The sequence below is a fragment of the Rhinoderma darwinii genome, chromosome 4 (genome assembly GCF_050947455.1).
Source record: "Rhinoderma darwinii isolate aRhiDar2 chromosome 4, aRhiDar2.hap1, whole genome shotgun sequence".
Lineage (NCBI taxonomy): Eukaryota > Metazoa > Chordata > Amphibia > Anura > Rhinodermatidae > Rhinoderma > Rhinoderma darwinii.
Genome location: NC_134690.1, coordinates 333826075 through 333847482, shown reverse-complemented (window position 1 = coordinate 333847482; position 21408 = coordinate 333826075). Strand labels below are relative to the sequence as shown.

Here is a 21408-nt window from a genome sequence, read left to right as displayed (position 1 = left end):
CGCTGACCAATCAGCGTCATGCACTTCTCTCCATTCATTTAGGCAGCGCATAGGGATCCTGCTAGATCAGTATGTGCTGTCTTATACTGACACATTAACATTACTGAAGTGTTTAGACAGTGAATAGACATTACTTCCAGCCAGGACGGGATGTCTATTCGGTAACGTTTCTGTGGTACTTACAGCGGAGCAAGCGTAATCTCGCGAGATCACGCTGTAAATGACAGGTTACAGGGAGATTACGCTTGCTCTGCTGTAAGTCCCACAGAAACGTTAGCGAAGTGTCGGGATTGTGAATAGACATCCCGTCCTGGCTGGAAGGAATGTCTATTCACTGTCTAAACAATTCAGTAACGTTAATGTGTCAGTATAAGACAGCACATACTGATCTAGCAGGATCACTATGCGCTGAGTAAATGAATGGAGAGAAGTGGATGACGCTGATTGGTCAGCGTCATACACTCCTCTGTACAACGCCCACTTGGTCTAAAGTAAAGACACGCCCAGTTGGGCATTAAGAAAGTCATTAGCATAAAGCTAAAATCGCTAATAACGTGGTAAAAATAGACAGTTTTTCTAAATAAAAAGCACTGCTGTCACCTACATTATAGCGCCCATCTCGGGGGGCGGAGCCTGACCGCGGTTCATGACAGTCGTGTGATACCTCGTCTCCCGCTGTCGAGCACCTGAAACCCTGCTAAACCGGCCGTTTTTTGATCATGGGGAAGATGACAGGCAAAGAGAAGAACCGAGAACCCACACCAGCTCCGAAAACTTCACGGAATCAACATGATGTAGATAAGTTCTTCCAGAAGAACTTGTCAGCTTCTCCGGCGCGAGTAACTAAAATGGCGCCGGAACCACGAGATGCCGCCCAGCACTCTGAGGACTCGGAGGCTGAAAGTGCTTCAGACACACAGGCAAGTGATGACTACCTTCCTATATCAAGGGGTTTTCTGAAGAAGGCCCTAACTAGGGCCCTAGCTCCGGTGGTTAACGAACTGGCCGACATTAAATCAGATCTGAGGCAAGTAGGGGGCAGGGTGGAGGCCCTGGAGCAAGCACACCAGTCCTCCATTACCTTTCACACTGCATTGAAAAATAAGGTTCTTGCACAACAAGCTCATATTAACCAAACCATGCTACAAATAGAGGATCAGGTGAATAGGAGCAGAAGAAATAACCTAAGGATACGAGGGCTGCCTGAATCCTATCTCCCAGATGTATTACATGCCACAGTCTCACATGTTTTTGAATTACTCTTGGGACGGGAAAGAGCAACGTCAATAGTAATAGAAAGGGTGCATAGGGCTTTAAGGCCGAAGCCAGCACAGTCAGACCCGCCGAGAGACATCATCTGCAAACTCCTGAGCTATGTGGACACTTCACTTATACTTTCTACAGCCAGAGATAGAGGAGATCTCTCCTATGAAGATGCCGCAATTCAGCTTTTCCAAGATTTAGCACCGTCAACTCTGCAGAAACGCAGAGTTCTAAAGCCGCTAACAGATAAGCTGAGAGAATCCAAAATTCCTTACCGCTGGTTATACCCCTTTGGCCTGGCCATTTCACATGGAGGTAAGAAGATGATGATTAGGCAACCAGGCGACCTCCGATACGTGTGGGGAGAACTGCATATAGCCCCGATGGACATTCCTTCTTGGTTGCCCATAGATGAATGCGATGACCTGCCCAATCTTCCACCCGCAGAAGTTTGGACCCCTGTCGAGGCGACGAAATCACCGAGACACAAGAGACTTCCCACCAGATCATCCCGCAACTAGGACTCTCATTGTATAGTAGCTTCATAATTATATTCTATATCCTTTTTACATTATGTTTGACGGGTATGTCCTAGAGGTTACTATTGGCCGGTAACACTTGTTTTTCTCTGACTACAAGGTTTCGGGTAGCTCCTCCGATCAGGGATACCATTTTCTCTGCTCACCCACTTTTCTATTCTTTCACCCTCTTATTCCTTCCCCCTCCCCTCCCTATGGCTCTTTCCTTCCCCTCTTCCCCACCTACCAGTTCACAGGGTCATATAGGGAAGCATTTTATACAATATACATGGCTCGAGATGCCAAGATGGCCTTTACAAAATCCTTGTATGATATGTGGGATGATATGTCGTTTGATTTCACGTTGTTTACGTTTAGGTTGGTTGTTTGTTATACTGGTACTTATTCTGCATGCTTGGTCGAAATTGCTCTACCCCTTAAAATATGGCTGAGGTGACTTTAAATCTATGCACATTTAATGTAAAGGGTTGCAATTCACCACATAAGAGGAGTCACATTTTTTCTCTATTGTCTAAAACAAAATCTGAAATTGTGTTATTACAAGAAACCCATTTCCGTTCGGGTCATATCCCGAATTTACAATATGGTTCCTATGATAAATGGTATCATGCTACTAGCCCCTCCTCTGCATCTAGGGGGGTAAGCATTGGTTTTAGTAGGAACTCCACATTCCTATACAGAGATCTGCTGGCTGACCCAGAAGGAAGATACCTATTATTGAAAGGGAGTTTTGGCACACAAAAAGTCACGATATGTAACCTCTATGCTCCAAATATTAATACCGTGCACTGGATGATAGAAGTTCTAGAGAAGGTGTCTGCGTTCACAGATGGTTTACTGTTTTTGGGAGGGGACTTAAATTTAGTTCTGAACCCACTTTTAGATTCTACTTCACAGCGGTCAGCGGTTTCTTTCAGGGCTCAGAGACGTATAATGTCAGCTTTAACACAGATAGGCCTGGTGGATGTGTGGAGGACTCTGCACCCAGACACTAAGGACTTCACCTTCTTCTCTACAGCCCATAATTCTTATCAACGGCTGGATTATATATTTACTCGAGATTCTTGCCTCCACACATACTGAATGCCTCCATAGGCAATATCACGATCTCAGACCATGCACCTGTTTTTCTCGAAGTTAAACTTGTGGGTCAAACGGCAAGAGAGTGGTCTAAGAGATTAAATGAGACTCTGCTAGACAGTCAGGATACGCTGGCAGCTTTGGAGGAGAAGGTGAAGTCTTACTTTGATACAAACAAGTCCGAAGATACCACTCAGGCATCCAGATGGGAGGCCCATAAGGCCTGCATGAGAGGAGAATTTATAGCTCTAGGAGCATTCCGGAAGAAACAGCGGGCTAAGCGAATAAGTGAACTTTTATCCCAAATAGCTAAGATTGAAAAGATCCATAAGAAGTCACTGGCGATTTTAGAACAGGACACGTTGTCTAACCTTTGTAATTCCCTTAGAGACGCATTAAACTTTAAATCTGCCAAAGCCTATCTTCGTACACAACACAAGTATTACTCTCATGGGGACAAGGGGGGGAAGGTTATGTCGGCGTTAGTTAAAAAAGCCAGAGAAAAAACGCAAATTAAAAGCATAAAGACCGAGCAAGGGACTTTGTCTGAAGACCCATCTGTTATAGCTGACACTTTTGCCTCCTTTTATTGCTCATTATATAATTTACAAAACACTGTTAAGACACCTAATGGTACATCTAAGGCTCCCATCAGGTTTGAGGAGGGAAGTAGACAGGCCATATCAAATTTCTTAGGAAAACTTTCACTACCTACTTTGAATAAGGAAGATGAGACATCTCTTCTAGCCCCTGTCACTGCAGACGAAATTAAAAAGGTTCTGAAGACCATCCAGAATGGGAAATGCCCTGGACCAGATGGTTTTCCGATTTCCTATTACAAAAATTTTTTGGGAGTCTTGGGAACCCCCCTAGTTGAATATTTTAATTCATTAAATGCAGGATGTCCTCCACACCCACAGGCCCTTGAGGCGCACATAACCATCTTACATAAAGAGGGCAAGGACCCTCTTCAGTGTGGGAGCTACCGTCCCATCTCACTCCTAAATACCGATATTAAATTGTGGGCAAAATTGTTGGCGAATAGAATGGCACTAGTCTTACCAAAGCTGATCGCACCAGAGCAGACTGGATTTGTGAAGGGCAGAGAAGGGAGAGATAACTCCTATAGAGTATTACATGCCATAGACTATGCAAAGAAATTCAATAAGCCCCTAATGCTGCTAGGTACAGATGCGGAGAAAGCCTTCGATAGGGTGAACTGGCAGTATATATACCTCACATTGATAAAATTTGGTTTTCCTGCAGGGTTTGTGGAAGCAGTTTTTACTCTATATGCCTCCCCTTCGGCTAAGGTGAGAGCGAACGGGTTAATGTCCTTCCCTTTCGCAATAAAGAATGGTACTAGACAGGGCTGCCCACTCTCCCCTACTCTGTTTATACTAACTTTAGAAACACTGATACAAGCTATCAGGCAAGATACTGCCATTAGGGGACTACAGGTGGAGAATAGCGAACATAAGGTGGCCGCCTTTGCAGATGACATGCTTTTGCTTATCTCCAATCCTATGTCTGCTTTCCCTGCTCTATTGAAATTGTAGGGGGTTTTTGGGACCTTATCCAATTTTAAAATCAATTACTCCAAATGCGAGGCTCTAAATGTTACACTGTCTCCACCTGTGGTCTCTAACCTATCGAGGGACTTCCCGTTTAAGTGGGCCCCAGAGTTTATCACTTATTTGGGAGTTAAAATTTCTAGCAATTTACAGAATATATATCATCTTAATTTTCCCCCTCTGCTGAAATCCGTCTCAACTCAGTTAAGGGAACTGAGAGTGCCAATGATTTCATGGATGGGACGGAAGAATTTATTAAAATCCTATATCGTTCCTAAGTTCCTATACCTGATGCAGGCCGCCCCGATCTTCATCCCTGCTACCTTTTTCACAGAAACTAGGAGACTGTTTTCTAGATTCTTATGGCAACAAGCTAGACCTAGAATTTCTTATAGACAACTGACACTCCCAAATGCAAGAGGTGGTTTTGCTCTCCCAGACGTACTGGGCTATTACCAAGCTATACAATTCAGATCTCGTCTGGAACTAATGGCTAGTTCCCATACTACCTTAGCTAAACAAATTGCTCTAGGGAGTTTCAAGACTCAGACCCAGATAGCTTTATGGGGAGGGGAGAGTGGAGTGGCGAAGAGGGACAGAGAGGACCCATTGTTGAAGGGCATACTGTCCTTGCGGAAACTTTATTTGACACCAATGTTTAAAGTCTCGTTCCCCTCGCCTTTGATGACGGCAAACGTGCTCCCATTCATTCTTTCCCACAATTTTGATGATCCCTTGAACTTGTGGAGATCACTGAAAACGACTCCAATAGGAGATCTATTTAAAGGAGGGAAAGTACCTACAATAGATAATCTCCAGGCCATGGGAGTGGGAAGAACTTGGTCCAGAGCACAATATGACCACTTTAAAGGTATTTGTTCGGAATTTCTGAAAAGGTACCATATTACGGGTTACCTCTCTTGGTTCGAGGTCTTGATGAGTGCTACTCCTTTGCCCAAAAAACTGATTTCCATTCTATATAATAAGTTGCTCACCTATGATGCGGAGGAGAAGCCTTCATTTCTTTGTGCTTGGGAGCGAGACTTGAATATGGTGTTCTCTCCACAGGATACTTCAGCTATATTTAAGAGATCTCATGGTTTATCCAGATGTACTAGAACTCAGGAAAACGCTTTTAAGCTACTTACAAGATGGTATAGGTCCCCGGATATAGTAGCAAAAATGTACGATAATGTATCAGATGGGTGCTGGAGATGTGGGAGTTCTCCGGGTAACTTAGTACACATATGGTGGGATTGCCCTATTATTAAACCGTTCTGGTCATCCGTCGAATTGCAGGTTAACACAATCTGTAACACGTCCATCACACTCACACCCTCTCTTATATTAGTCAACTTACCATCATCTGACTGCTGTCTCACTAGATTTGATTTGGCTTCACTGCTCATTATGACAGCCAAACTCCTTATACCAATAAAGTGGCTAGACAAGACACCCCCTGACATACCAATGTGGCTCAACAGAGTCCGACAAATGTTTCGGCTGGAAGAATTATCAAGCTGGGAATCTAGAACACACGACAAATTCATACAACTATGGGCACCGTGGTGCACTTGGGAATCAATTCCCAAAACATGACGAAGTATACTCCCCCATTTTGCAAAGGCTTAGGTTCTGATGTCTTCTACTCAAAAAATGTGTATTTTGTGATAAAATTGAGAGATACCAATTGCAAAGGCACTAATGGGTGGAAAAAAGTACCGTTTTAGTTAGTTCTTTTTCTTTTCTTTTTCTTTTACTGTTAATTTTCACATGTTGTTTGGATTCCATTATGTCACGGATTACAAATGCTAATGTGAGCCAGAAATGCGATGGAACTGTATTATGGTTTTTCAATGTACTTTACTATACATCCAGCAATATGTTTCGAGACCCTAAGAAACTGTACATGTATGGTTATTGATACTGTTTTTGTTGTACAAATTTTCAAAAATAAAGATTTTAAAATATAAAAAAAAATATAGCGCCCATCTCCTTATGTAGGAGATAGGGCACTTATAATGCGGTGACAGAGTCTTTTTAAGCTGGGTTTACACACACAGATTTCTGGCTAATCAGACAAATTTTAATATTTGTAAAAGTTCCCATAAACATTAGATGAAAGTCGTCCGAACTTGCCGAATTATGTGGGACCAGCTGATATTTGATGTATATGGTGTTCTCCTGACTCTCCCCTGACAGCAGAAGGGTCTGGCAGTGGCTTACTCCCCTCTCCCCATTGAAATATACTTGTACCATCGGCCGAGCGATACAGTAATTCCAATCTACACAACTATTCGGATAACTAATATAGAAAAGAACAGCGCTCATATTACTAAAGACAGCTGTTTAATGTTGTATGACTAGTTTTGCCCAACAACCCTACAAATCTTCCCAACAGTCAATAAACACTTTCAGATGAAGAAGGCAGGACAAAATGTAACGAAAGCATTCCCTGTTCTAGTACAACAGAATATCTAAAACAGTCTAAAACATCAATATTTTTAGGATATTATCTGTTGGGAGTCAGGGTTGGGGAAAAACATGGAAAAAAATGCCTGTCTTACTGTTTTGCTAGTTTTTATTAATAGTTCAAGGGGTTTCCCCCCATCTTGGACATATATGTCATATCAACACGATATCCCATAAATGTCCGATAGACGCGGGTCCTGCACCTATTTAGAACAGGGCCCCGTACATTCCGTTTTACTTTGCCCGGGTCCTGCCACTTCCCGGCCACTTCCTAAATAGGTGGTCAGAAGTTACAAAAACAGCCGAGCTCATTTAGCTACGCTGTTTCCGTAGCTCCCATATAAGTAACTAGGAGTTATCGAAACATTGTAGCACGGTGAACTACTCTGTTTCCATAGCTCCTAAGTTCCCGAAACAGCGTAGCTCGCCGTGCTACACTGTTTCCATAATTCACATTTACTTCTATGAGAGTTACGGAAACAGTGCAGCTTAGTGGCTTCCGTAACTCCCGACCACCTAATCAGGAAGTGGCCGGAAAGCAGTGGAAGCCAAGCAAAGTAGAACGGGGTGTAGGCGGCCTCGTTATAGAGAGAGACCCGCATCTATCGGACATTTATGGCATATTGTGTTGATATAAATGTCAGAGATGCGAAAGGCCCTTTAACTAATGTCTGTAGCCATTCATGTCTATGAGAATCAATCTGTCAATTGTTACCCTATGGTTACATGTGACTAAATGTACAAAAAATCTGTACACATAGTAACTGGATAACAATTATAAGCAAATACACTTGTTGGTGCTCTCTTCTAGGCTTAGTATATCAGCCACTAACAAACTGAGTGATGAAAATGTTGAAAATTTTCAGCAAAAATCGCCCACTCGTGATCAGCCTGTTTGCAACATAATAAGCCTTACGTATCTGAAACTGCGTTAATATTCATTATGGTTTTTTTTTGTATTTAATGCCTTGTAGTCTTCAAAATAGAGTCTGGAGGGACTTTGTAAATGAAGCAGCCTCTTCTATCTGTATAATAGGCTACTGGAACACTATTAATCTCCTCGCTTCAGAGGGATTAAAGTAACCTTCTGGTATTTGTATCCCAGTGTGTGCGGCTAAGGAGTCACGAATAGCAATTATCATAATAATTATCTTGGATTGCTCTTCATATAAACTGTGCAGTGTGCATGTAATTGTTTTTTTATACATCTCTGATAAACACTTCATTCTTATCTTTAAGCTTGTTAAAAAAAACGGTAAGCCGGATATTGTACCTTAGCATTTTTAGAGAAAAGGACTAGATAAATATAGAAGTCTTTGACTGTCGTTTACCTATATCCTTAATGTCCTTTATATTGCAGAACTTGTGGGGAACATATATAAAAAAAAACTGCTGTTGCTGCCCACTGTAACCAATCAGATCTCAGCTTTCATTTTTTTAAACTGAACAGGGAAAAAAAAAAGTGTTGCGGAATATTTTTCCCATAGGCATGCAAGTTGCCTTGTACCTGCACCCTTTGCAGTGTGTAGGGGGAAATCTGCAACAAAGTCTGTGTTGTAATCTGCACATAACACATAAGTTATTCTCCCTTATATACTATATTTTGGTTGCATAGTGTGATGTGTTGTATGGCCGCCTTTTTGTTAATTATTGATATTGTGTTTATTTTCAGATAACTAAAGAAGATATGGAACAGCGTCACCCACAGCTTGAATCTGTCTTTACATTAGCTCAGAATGTGAAGAATAAAACTTCCAGCCTTGATGTCAGAACATCTATTACAGAGCAGTGTAAGTAGTAGTACTTTCTGATTATGCTATACTTGACTGTCTCCCCAGAAAATAAAAATTATCTTGTCTGTAATGTGTACAGGCACTACTCTCAACCCAATCAATATCATCAGGTTTTTATTTTCAGTTTACCAATAGGGAACTATTGGAGGGAAATATAGTGTAACTGGGTCCTCCCTTCAAGCTGCCTCTTCCGGGTGAGGACTACTTATCTTAGAATTCAGGCTGGGTTCACACGTGGCGGAATTTCACTTAAATTCCGCTGCGGACACTCCGCAGCGTTAATCCGCAGCGGAGCCGTTTCTCCATTGACTTCCACTTTAATTTAGCAGTGTTCGCTTAGACGATGCGTAAAATTCCGCTGCGGAGCATAGGCTGCGGAGCGGAATTTGGTGTCCGCAGCATGCTCTGTCTGTTGAGGAGCAGTGGCGGACTGGTTGCGGACTCATGGCGGAATTTCTCCATTGACTTCAATGGAGATTCTAATTTCCGCAATGAAGTCCGCAGCTGTCATGCACATGTTATGTGTGCTGCGGATGCGTTTTGCTTTTTTAACTTGACATTTCTTCATTCTGGCTGGACCTATGTATTTCTAGGTCTACAGCCAGACTGAGGAAGTCAATGGGGCTCCCGTAATGACGGGAGCGTTGCTAGGAGACGTCAGTAAATAGTCACTGTCCAGGGTGCTGAAAGAGTTAAGCGATCGGCAGTAACTGTTTCTGCACCCGGGACAGTGACTACCGATCCCAATATACAGCTACCTGTAAAAAAAATTGAAGTTCATACTTACCGAGAACTCCCTGCTTCTGTCTCCAGTCCGGCCTCCCAGGATGACGTTTCAGTCTAAGTGACGGCTGCAGCCAATCACAGGCCAATAACAGGCTGCAGCGGTCACATGGACTGCCGCGTCATCCAGGGAGGTCGGGCTGGATGCCGAAGGAGGGACGCGTCACCAAGACAACGGCCGTTAAGTATGAATTTCTTTGACTTTCACAAGGGAAAGTGCTGTCCCTTCTCTCTATCCTGCACTGATAGGGAGAAGGGAAGTACTTTTACCGCAGTCCGCAGCAGCTAGTCCGCATCAATTTACTGCACATTTTGGGCAGATCCGCAGCAGAATCTGCAACGCAGATTCTGTGCGGCATTGATGCGGACAGTTGCGGAGGAAATCCGCCACGTGTGGCCATGCCCTAAAGGGAATGTGTCATCAGAAAATGACCTATTGGCTAAAGTTTTCATGTTAAACATATTTTTTAACATTTTGGTGGTGTTGTTTTTTAATTTTCCATGTCATTATCTACTTTACAAAATCCTGGAATTTTGCATTTTTCACACTGATCACTGAGCCTCACAATAGACTGGCACTTCCTGTTCTGTAGAGATCACTTCTCAGCAGTCATCTCAGTATCATCACAAGCAGGATTACAATGAAAAATAACACCCCTATTATACAGCTGGAGGCAAAGAACACAGAACTACACCACTGATAATAGAACATGCGTTCAGTACTCCCCTACCCCCTCCCTGCACAGTGATGTCTGCACAGGCCGCAGAGCATGCCTAGAACACTCTCCCAACGAAATCAATGGGTGAGCTCCAGACTCTTGTTTACTATAGTCCATGTGGCTTCTGTTTAGCATATCTCTAAAAGCTGTTTAGGCAAAATCCCTGCCCCATAATCATGTACAGAAAAAAATAAAAATAATAATCTACAAACATAAAATAAAAACAGATTAGAAAAAATAATGCTTCAGTATCTGATTTTAATTAGTAATAAAACATATAGGTGATACATTCCCTTTAAGGCTCCGCTGTATTATCATCTTACAAACTAAAGGCCCTATTACACCAGCAAATTTTGGCCGGTGCAGCAAGCACCGATCAACGAGACAGCTTATTGATCGGCGCTCGTTTGCTCCTGTCACAAGGAGCTATGTATGGGGATGAGTGGTCGTTTCTCCAATCGCTCGTCCCCATGAATTATTATCATGTCGGCAGCGCGTCTCTCTGTTTACACAGGGAGATGTGCTGCCGACAACTATAATATTTTACTCTTTAAAACTATGCAATCAGCCGGTGCCTCAGATGTGCCAATTTTTATGTGTGTTCAGCCTTTTTGGGCCCCACTCTTTAGTGGGTAGTGGTTTAGTTTTTCATTCACTGTTGCCCAATGGTTTGGTGCCCCAGTGGTCACTTTAGCGGCTCATTCGTGGACTGCTCTGTCCTGACAGCACAATCTTCATGAAATCAGCTTGGTGACTATCTTCCTATTCTTGTATTGACTACTAATGTCTGTAACAGAGATCGACGCTAAAAAGAGAAAACTGAGATGCTGTCATCTGACAGCTGCTTGATTCCTTGTCATCAGGGGAGCATCTATCATCTGCTATTAATAGCTATTAACTAGCTAAAGAGGAGATTATTTTAAAAATTCATACCCAGATACAATTTAGCATTTTTTGTTACGACTATAACTTTTTTATTTGTTAGACATGATGACTTACAATGATTACGTGACAGACCCGTGATGGGCTTTCTTTTCTAAACATTTACATTTTCTAATGACACATAGTGGGTCTTTCATAAAAACTTTCTCAAAGAGGCTCTGTCACCAGATTATAAGTGCCCTATCTCCTACATAATCTGATTGGCGCTGTAATGTAGATAACAACACTGGTTTTTATTTTGAAAAACGATAATTTTTGATCATGTTATGAGCAATTTCAGATTTATGCTAATTCATTTCTTAATTACTAACTGGGCGTGTTTTTACTTTTTACCAAGAGAAGAGAAGTGTAAGAGAAGTGTATGAGGCTGACCAGTCAGTGACCAAACAGCGTCATACACATCTCATTGTTCCAGCCCAGCTTCTTTCACTGCACAATCACCCTGTGATCGCCCAGTTGGTAAAAAGTAAAAACACGCCCAGTTGGTCATTAAGAAACTAATTAGCATAAATCTAAAATGACTCATAACTTGCTCAAAAATTATCGTTTTTCAAAATAAAAACCACTGCTGTTATCTACATTACAGCGCCGAACAGATTATGTAGGAGATAGGGCATTTATAATCTGGTGATAGAGCCTCTTTAACGTGTTTTTTTGTCATATGTTTGGTGCATAAAATAGCACTCAACCTTAATTTCCCATTGCTTATTGAGTTCCAACATATTCTGCAGCGCTGTATGGAGATTGTCACCTTTCATATCAAATCTAATTTCCCTATCTCAGCTTCAAGCACACAAACTAAGACCAATTTTATAGGAAGCCAATCAGTTTATCCGTATGTTTTTGGAGTGTGGGAGAAAATCAGAGTACCCAGAGAAAACTATTGTGTCGTTATAATATATTGTGTGTAAATACTGTTCTCTTTTCTGACACATATGGCGAAGATTTCCGCATTCTATTGTTGTACCACTTTCATGATAAATTAGTCAATTTTTAGGACAAAAATGTTATACAGGGCTGGAGAGCAGAGAAAAACTGCAGATGGTGGAGTGTTCAAATGCTGCAAAAAAGTCAGTTTGTGGTGTGCCTTTATGTGTGCTAGCTTTTTTTTTTTAATGTTCCTGTTGAATGTAGTAAAAATGTCACTATTTTTGTACAGTTTTTCAGCTATTTGTTGTGGTTTTTTTTCCATGCACATCCAAAGTGAAGTTAAAAAAATTAGCTAGTTCATTCTTGAAATCTGTATGTGGAATAAACCACGTAAGCCATAACAATAAAACCACTTGCCTAATATTGTGTAGGACCTCTAACCACTTCATTCTGGGAGCATTCCTCAGGATCTGCCGTTTTTGGAGATGCTCTGACCCATCCACCAGATTTTGACTATTGTCCACATATTAGTTAGGCTTCATGCGCACGACCGTGCCCGTAATAACGACCCATAATTGCGGGGACGGCCGGCCATGGACAGCCAACCGTTTTTACGGGCCGTTCTCCCATTATAATGTATAGGAGCATGGTCCATAAAATAAAAAAAATAGGACATGTCCTATTTTTTTCGTCAGGTTTCTACGGCACGGACACCCTCCCGTAGACATACGGGAAGGTGTCCGTCGGCCATAGAAATGAATTGGCCCATAATTACAGGTGATTTTACGGTCGTGTGCATGTGGCCTTATGCAGTATGGTAGTGAAATACAGATTTTTCAGTATGTGTGTAATGACGGGGGTAGGGAAACGGACAAGTGAGCCCTAATCTACCCGCCACTCTGTCCCTGCCTACATGCAACGACCCGCCCTAGGCGACGGGGTACAACTGGGCGGCGGTCCCTACGCTCAGTAAGTGCACGAGACAAACAGACAAGGGAACACAAAGCAAAGGGAAAGGGGCAGTTTCCCACGGCAACACCGTGAGCAACAAGAGTGGTGAACGAGCCGAGTCAAACCAGGAGTGCACGAGGTACCAAACGCAGAGCAGGAGAGTAGTCAGAAAGCCAGGGTAGTATGGAGCAGGATCAAATAGATAGAAGCTGTAGCTGGGCCAGGAAACCACACGAGAAGAATCACAAGCAAAGGAGGAACAGGAAAGGCAGGTATAAATAGACAGAGGGCGGGAGCTAGCTCCGTCTGGCCAGGCTGCGATAGGCTCTCCCACTCCTAAGCCTGCCATCCTGAGTGGTGGAAGATGGAGTCAGTCTCAGAGACATAGACTCAGGTGCAGACTGATTACCTATGGGAGTATCCACAGAAGTTGTGCCTGGCAGATCCTTTACAGTACCCCCCCCCCTTTTATGAGGGGCCACCGGACCCTTTCTAAGTGGACCTGGTTTATTGGGGAAACGAAGGTGGAACTTCCTGACCAATACCCCAGCGTGAACATCCCGGGCGGGTACCCAAGTCCTCTCCTCAGGCCCGTATCCTCTCCAATGGACCAGATACTGGAGGGAGCCTTGGACCATCTTGCTGTCCACAATCTTGGCCACCTCGAACTCCACCCCCTCAGGGGTGAGAACGGGAACAGGAGGTTTCCTCGAGGGAGCCAAGGACGGGGAGCAGCGTTTAAGGAGAAACACGTCGTGTATTCTTGGACAGGACCTTAAGGCGCAAGTTCCTAGACGATAACCACACCAGATCCCCGACCATAAACAAGGGGTTAGCAGAACGTCTTCTATCAGCCTGAGTTTTTTGTACGCTCTGGGACTCCTCTAGGTTCTTCTGAACCTGGGCCCAGACTGTGCACAGTTCCCGATGAACGATCTCTACCTCGGGATTGTTGGAACTACCAGGTGAAACGGAGGAGAACCGTGGATTAAACCCAAAATTACAGAAAAAGGGTGAGACCCCTGACGAGTTACTGACCCGGTTTTTAAGGGAAAATTCGGCGAGGGGAATGAATGAGACCCAATCATATTGACAGTCAGAGATAAAACACCTTAAATATTGTTCTAGAGATTGATTAGTCCTCTCAGTTTGGCCATTAGTTTCAGGATGGAAGGCAGAGGAGAAGGACAGATCAATCTCCAACTTTTTACAGAAGGCTCTCCAAAACAAAGAAACAAATTGTACCCCTCTGTCCGAAACAATATTGACAGGGACCCCATGGAGACGCAGGATGTGTTTGACAAACAGAGTAGCTAACGTCTTGGCGTTGGGTAGTTTCTTGATGGGCACAAAGTGGCACATCTTACTGAAGCGGTCTACTACCACCCACACCACCGACTTGCCTTGAGATGGAGGCAAATCGGTGATAAAATCCATGGAGATATGGGTCCAAGGTCTCTGGGGAATGGGCAAAGAACGTAGTAAGCCCGCTGGTCGGGACCTGGGAGTCTTGGACCTAGCACAAACCTCACAAGCGGCGACGTAGGCCTTAACGTCTTTAGGCAACCCAGGCCACCAATAGTTTCTGGCAATGAGGTGTTTGGTACCCAGGATGCCTGGATGACCAGATAGTGCGGAGTCATGATTTTCCCTAAGTACCCTTAGCCGGTATTGCAGGGGAACAAACAGCTTGTCCTCAGGAAGGTTCCCGGGAGCTGAACCTTGATCAGCCGCAATTTCAGAGACTAAATAAGAATCAATAGAAGAAATGATTATACCAGAAGGCAAAATACAAGCAGGATCTTCCTCCGAAGGAGGGCTGGCCATGAAGCTACGCGACAGTACATCGGCCTTAATATTTTTAGACCCAGCCCTATAGGTAACCAAAAAGTTGAAGCTGGTAAAAAATAGCGCCCATCGAGCTTGTCTCGGGTTTAGCCTCCGGCCAGATTCTAGGAAAACCAGATTCTTGTGGTTGGTAAGGACCGTTACCTGGTGCCTAGCCCCCTCCAGGAAGTGGCGCCACTCTTCAAATGCCCATTTAATGGCTAAGAGTTCGCGGTTGCCAATATCATAGTTACTCTCAGTGGACGAAAACTTCCTGGAGAAGTAGGCACCGGGACGGAGATGGGTGAGGGACCTGGTACCCTGGGACAAGACAGCCCCCACTCCCACCTCGGATGCGTCAACTTCCACGATAAATGGCTCCATTTGGTTGGGCTGAACCAGCACCGGGGCCGAGATAAAGCACTTCTTAAGGACCTCAAAAGCCTGGACAGACTCAGGAGGCCAGTGGAGGAGATCAGCACCTTTGCGAGTGAGGTCCGTAAGAGGCTTAGCGATGACCGAGAAGTTAGCAATAAATCTCCTGTAATAATTAGCGAACCCCAAAAAACACTGTAACGCCTTCAGGGAGGCAGGTTGGACCCATTCCGCCACAGCCTGGACCTTGGCGGGGTCCATGCGGAATTCATGAGGAGCGAGGATTTGACCCAAAAATGCTATCTCCTGTACCCCAAACACACATTTTTCGGTTTTCGCAAACAGTTTGTTTTCCCGAAGGACCTGGAGCACCTTCCTGACATGCTCAATGTGGGAGGACCAGTCCTTGGAAAACACCAGTATGTCATCAAGGTACACTACAAGAAATACCCCCAGGTAATCTCTCAAAATCTCATTTATGAAATTCTGGAAGACCGCAGGAGCATTACACAACCCAAAGGGCATGACGAGGTATTCGAAATGACCTTCGGGCGTGTTAAACGCAGTCTTCCACTCATCCCCCTCTTTGATGCGGATAAGGTTATACGCCCCCCGTGGATCAAACTTAGAGAACCATTGGGCCCCCTGAACCTGATTAAAGAGATCAGAAATCAAAGGAAGGGGATACTGGTTCCTTACAGTGACCTTATTCAAGTTACGGTAGTCAATGCATGGCCTAAGACCACCATCCTTCTTCCCTACGAAGAAGAAACCAGCACCTACCGGAGAAGTAGAGGGACGAATGTAACCCTTGGCCAGGCATTCCTGGATATACTCTCTCATGGCTTCACGTTCGGGACAAGAAAGATTAAATATCCTACCCTTAGGAAGCTTAGCTCCTGGTACCAATTTGATAGCGCAATCGTATTCTCTATGAGGAGGTAACACTTCGGAGGCCTCCTTAGAGAAAACATCAGCGAAGTCCTGAACAAACTCAGGTAGCGTGTTCACCTCCTCAGGGGGAGAAATAGAATTAACAGAAAAACATGACGTCAAGCATTCATTACCCCATTTGGTAAGCTCCCCAGTATTCCAGTCAAACGTGGGATTATGCAACTGCAACCAGGGAAGGCCTAAAACCAAATCGGACGATAATCCCTGCATCAACAGTACAGAGCACTGCTCCAAATGCATGGAGCCAACAAGGAGTCTGAAAACAGGGGTATGCTGAGTAAAATAACCATTAGCAAGAGGAGTGGAGTCGATACCCACTACCGGGACAGGTTTAGGCAAATCAATCAAAGGCATAGCTAGAGACATAGCAAATTCCACAGACATGATATTAGCAGAAGACCCTGAATCCACGAAGGCACTGCCGGTAGCAGACCTACCACCAAAAGAGACCTGAAAGGGAAGCAATATTTTATTAAGTTTCATATTTACGGGAAATACCTGTGCGCCCAAGTGACCTCCCCGATGATCACTTAGGCGCGGAAGTTTTCCGGCTGCTTATTCTTACGCCTAGGACTTGATGCTTGTCATCTCCACAATAGAATCAGAGACCATTCTTCCTGCGGAACTCTCTACGTTGTCGGGGGGACACGGAGGCCCCGAGTTGCATAGGTAGCTCCGAGTCTTCCGTGGAAGAGCGAAGCAACGGGACCTCGGGAGGCATCATGGGGGAGTCAGAGGGGAAAACACAGAAACGTTCAAGCTGTCGTTCCCTGAGACATCGGTCAAGTTGTACCGCTAAAGCCATAACCTGATCTAGGGAGTCAGAAGAGGGATGGCTAACTAGCAGGTCTTTCAGGGCGTTCGACAGACCCAACCTAAACTGGCACCTTAAGGCAGGGTCATTCCACCGAGAAGCTACGCACCACTTCCTAAAGTCAGAACAATACTCCTCAACAGGTCTCTTACCCTGACGTAAGGTCACCAGCTGACTCTCGGCAAAGGCAGTCCTGTCAGTCTCGTCATAAATGAGTCCGAGAGCAGAAGAGAAACGATCAACGGAGGAAAGTTCAGGGGCGTCAGGAGCCAAGGAGAAGGCCCACTCTTGGGGCCCTTCCTGGAGCCGGGACATAATTATACCCACCCGCTGGCTCTCAGAACCTGAGGAATGAGGCTTTAAGCGAAAGTAGAGCCTACAACTATCCCGAAAGGAGAGAAAAGTCCTCCAGTCCCCTGAGAACCGGTCAGGCAACTTGAGGTGGGGTTCAAGAGGTGAGGTGAGGGGCACTACCATGGTAGCATCAGGCTGGTTGACCCTCTGAGCCAGGGCCTGGACCTGTAGGGAGAGACCCTGCATTTGCTGGGCCAGGGTCTCAAGGGGGTCCATAGTAGTGTCAGGGAGCAGGGTAGACTAGGTATACGGGCTTGTGATTATGTAATGACGGGGGTAGGGAAACGGACAAGTGAGCCCTAATCTACCCGCCACTCTGTCCCTGCCTACTTGCAACGACCCGCCCTAGGCGACGGGGTACAACTGGGCGGCGGTCCCTACTCTCAGTAAGTGCACGAGACAAACAGACAAGGGAACACAAAGCAAAGGGAAAGGGGCAGTTTCCCACGGCAACACCGTGAGCAACAGGAGTGGTGAACGAGCCGAGTCAAACCATGAGTGCACGAGGTACCAAACGCAGAGCAGGAGAGTAGTCAGAAAGCCAGGGTAGTATGTAGGTTGTCAACTAGATAGAAGCTGTAGCTGGGCCAGGAAACCACACGAGAAGAATCACAAGCAAAGGAGGAACAGGAAAGGCAGGTATAAATAGACAGAGGGCGGGAGCTAGCTCCGTCTGGCCAGGCTGCGATAGGCTCTCCCACTCCTAAGCCTGCCATCCTGAGTGGTGGAAGATGGAGTCAGTCTCAGAGACATAGATTCAGGTGCAGACTGATTACCTATGGGAGTATCCACAGAAGTTGTGCCTGGCAGATCCTTTAGAATGTGCTCCTTATGTCTTTTTGCATGAGCTCTGTGATTTGTCCTCATCTTGCAACAGCAAAGGGAGAGCTATGATTATTGTACACTGTAAATGCTTTCACTGTGGCAGATTTATTATTTTTTGGCTTTATTAAGTACAAGACTTAAAGAGGTTGCCTGCTCAAGTTTACCCCGTCATGTACCTTATAAAAGATTTGGGGTCCCACGCTAAGCACTTTCTCATGGAGGGTCTCCCAGACTCTCCAGAGTCGCAGCGAAAAGTGTTTTTTGAATACTTGGTACAACCATAGTTTCAAAAAAATGGGTACTGATTAAAACAAGATTTCCCCTTCAGTAAAGGCCCTATTACACGGGCCAATGATGGGAATCGAGCGTTCATATGAACGCTCGTTCCCCATCATTGATGATCTGATCTTTTATACAGAATTAAAAATCATCGTTGTCGGCAGCACATGTCCCTGTGTAATCAGGGGGTGCGCTGCCGACATGATGAAAATGTATAGAGACGAGCGATTGTAGTAACGCTCGTCCCTATGCATGTCCAATCATTGCTCTGTGTGAAAGGAGCAAACGAGCGCCTATCAACGAGCTGTCACGTTGATCGGCGCTCGTTTACACGGCCCATGACAGGCCATGTAATAGTACCTTTACTGTGCAGGCACTGGTGGCTTCAACAAGTGATATCATCTGATCCCTAGTGGTTTCTGCAGATAGGCCCCAGCGATTACCTGATCGCCAAGGCTACATTTAGAAAGAGAAAAACCCTTTAAAGGAACATTTCCTCCGGAATATATAAAAAGATAATACAAAATATAAGCCCTTCACTTGTCCCCTTCTGTCAAGCATTCCAAAATTTGTTGCAGACATTTCTTAGTTGTATTTGTTTCTGGGAAAGCGGGATGACCACCAACATGGCCCCAATTACAGCTCCAATAGGGTCTGTAACCCAGTTTTCTAGACTCCTTAAAGTCAAATCTGCCTAATTATGCAGCGATATATTGATAGCTCTGCAGAACTAGGTAGATATGGCATCAATGTAGGTTGTCAACTAGATTTTCCCAAAAAATTGAAAAAACCTGATGAGGACCTGTATTTAATGCGCTTTTTTTTATTTATATGTATGTGTTTTGTATTTTTTAAACTTTGAAACAATGGAATTGTTCATTTAATAGGCCGTAGTATTATTGTGTTATAATGTGTCCAGTTGTATGCCCTAAGATCAGTGACCGTTTGAAGCTTTATTGACATAGCATTTATTTCTATAGAGATGTAACAGTCACCTGGACAAGTTATAGTTAACAATGTCTTTTGTTATCTTGGAAAGTGTGAATCACTTGCCTCCAAGTATTAAAGTGACGCTTCAGTGCTTTACTATTACATGCTGGCTTTTGCTGATTTTAATTACATTTACAACAGCTAAATCAATCTACACTTCTCCGCATTCTTAATACAGAAATAGCATTTTTTACATTTTGAGTGACAGATGAATTATTGTCACGCACCAGTATGTAGTAAGCGTCTTACAAGAAACCCAAAATTTAAATTCCATTTCCTTGCTGTTTCCCCATTTGGGACTTCAAAGACAGTGGAATAGTGCCAATAATAGATTTCAATTTTAATTACCCAGTGCTTATACTGTATCAAGAGCCGTGAATGGGGCTTTACAATCGCATTTAATTTTGTGACCATAAGACCATTACTCAAGTCTGAGGATAGGGCCGGTAGAAGGTTGTCCTGCTAATGTCTGGGGATAGAGCCGGTAGAAGGTTGTTCTGGCAATGTCTGAGGATAGGGCTGGTAGAAGGTTGTCCTGCTAACGTCTGGGGATAGAGCCGGTAGAAGGTTGTCCTGCTAATGTCTGGGGATAGAGCCGGTAGAAGGTTGTTATAAATATATATATATGAAAGGTTAAAAAAAAAAAAAGTTAACATAACTGGTATCGCCGCGTCCATGAAAGTATGAAATATTAAAATATAGCATTATTGAACCTTCTCGGTGAGCGGTGTAAAAAAAAAAAAAAGGGCCAAATTGCTGTTTTTTGGTCACCTTCGTGCTAAAAAAAAATGAAATAGAATAAAAAGTGATCAAAAAGTGTCATGTACCCCAAAATGGTACCAATAAAAACTACAGCTCGCCCCACAAAAAAAAGCCTGCACAACGCTCAAACGACAGAAAAATAATAAAAGTTATGACTCTCAGAATATGGCGACACAAAACTAGTTTTTTTTTAACAAATAGTTTTTTATTTATAAAAGTGGTAAAACATAAAAAATTTGGTATCGCCATAATTGTACCAAGCCATAGAATAAAGTGAACATGTAGTTTTTATTTCACAATGAACGTTGTAAAAATGAAACCCCTTAAAAATGCAGTGATTGCTGTTTTTTGCCCATTTCACATCGCAAATATTATATTTTTTCAGTTTCCCAGTACGTTATATAGTGCCATGAAAAACTACAAATTGTCTTGCAAAAAACAAGCCCTTATAAGGCTATATAGACAAAAAAATAAAAAAGTTATGTCTTTTGGAAGGAGGGGAGGAAAAAACTAAAATTAAAAACGAAGATTGGCCGCATCCTAAAGGGGTTAATTGTTTGTTATTTTTATATCAACTCAAAATACAAAAGGATATGAGCAGAAAATAAATCTAAATCAAATCAATATTTGGTGTGACCACCGTTTGCCTTCAAAACAGCATCAATTCTTCTAGGTACACTTGCGCAAATTCATGGATTTTGTAGGATTATAGCCAGGTGTATGATTAACCAATCATCATTTTCATATGTAGGCTGAAACACAGTCATTAACTGTAACAGAAACAGCTGCGTAGGAGGCTTAAAATTGGGTGAGGAACAGCCAAACTCTGCTACTATGGTGAGGTTGTGGAGGTCTGTTTCACGTAACAGGTCTACCATGGCAATACTGAGCACAGCAATAAGGCACAAGGTTGTTATATTGCATCAGCAAGGTCTCTCCCAAGCAAAGATTTCAAAGCAGAGTGGGGTTTCAAGATGTGCTGTTCAAGCTCTTTTGAAGAAGCACAAAGAAATGGGCAATGTTGAGGACCGTAGGCGCAATGGTTGGCCAAGGAAACTTAGTGCAGCAGATCGTAGACACATCAAGCTTACTTCCGTTCAAAATCGGAAGATGACCAGCAGTGCCATCAGCTCAGAACTGTCAGCAACCAGTTGGACCCAGTTACACCCATCTACTGTTCTGGCCAGAAGTGGTCATCGTGGAAGACTTACGGCCAAAATGCCATACATTCGACGTGGAAAC

The 21408-nt window shown here is 43.8% G+C and overlaps 1 protein-coding gene across 2 annotated transcripts in view; it reads left to right on the top strand.

The window, feature by feature from the left end:
- Positions 1 to 21408, top strand: part of UTRN (utrophin) — a 603028-nt gene that overhangs the window by 235591 nt on the left and 346029 nt on the right. For both annotated transcript variants that reach the window (XM_075862837.1, XM_075862834.1), the window contains one exon: positions 8601 to 8718. In XM_075862837.1, the coding sequence (XP_075718952.1) occupies positions 8601 to 8718 (118 nt within the window). The remainder of the gene's footprint in view (positions 1 to 8600; positions 8719 to 21408) is intronic.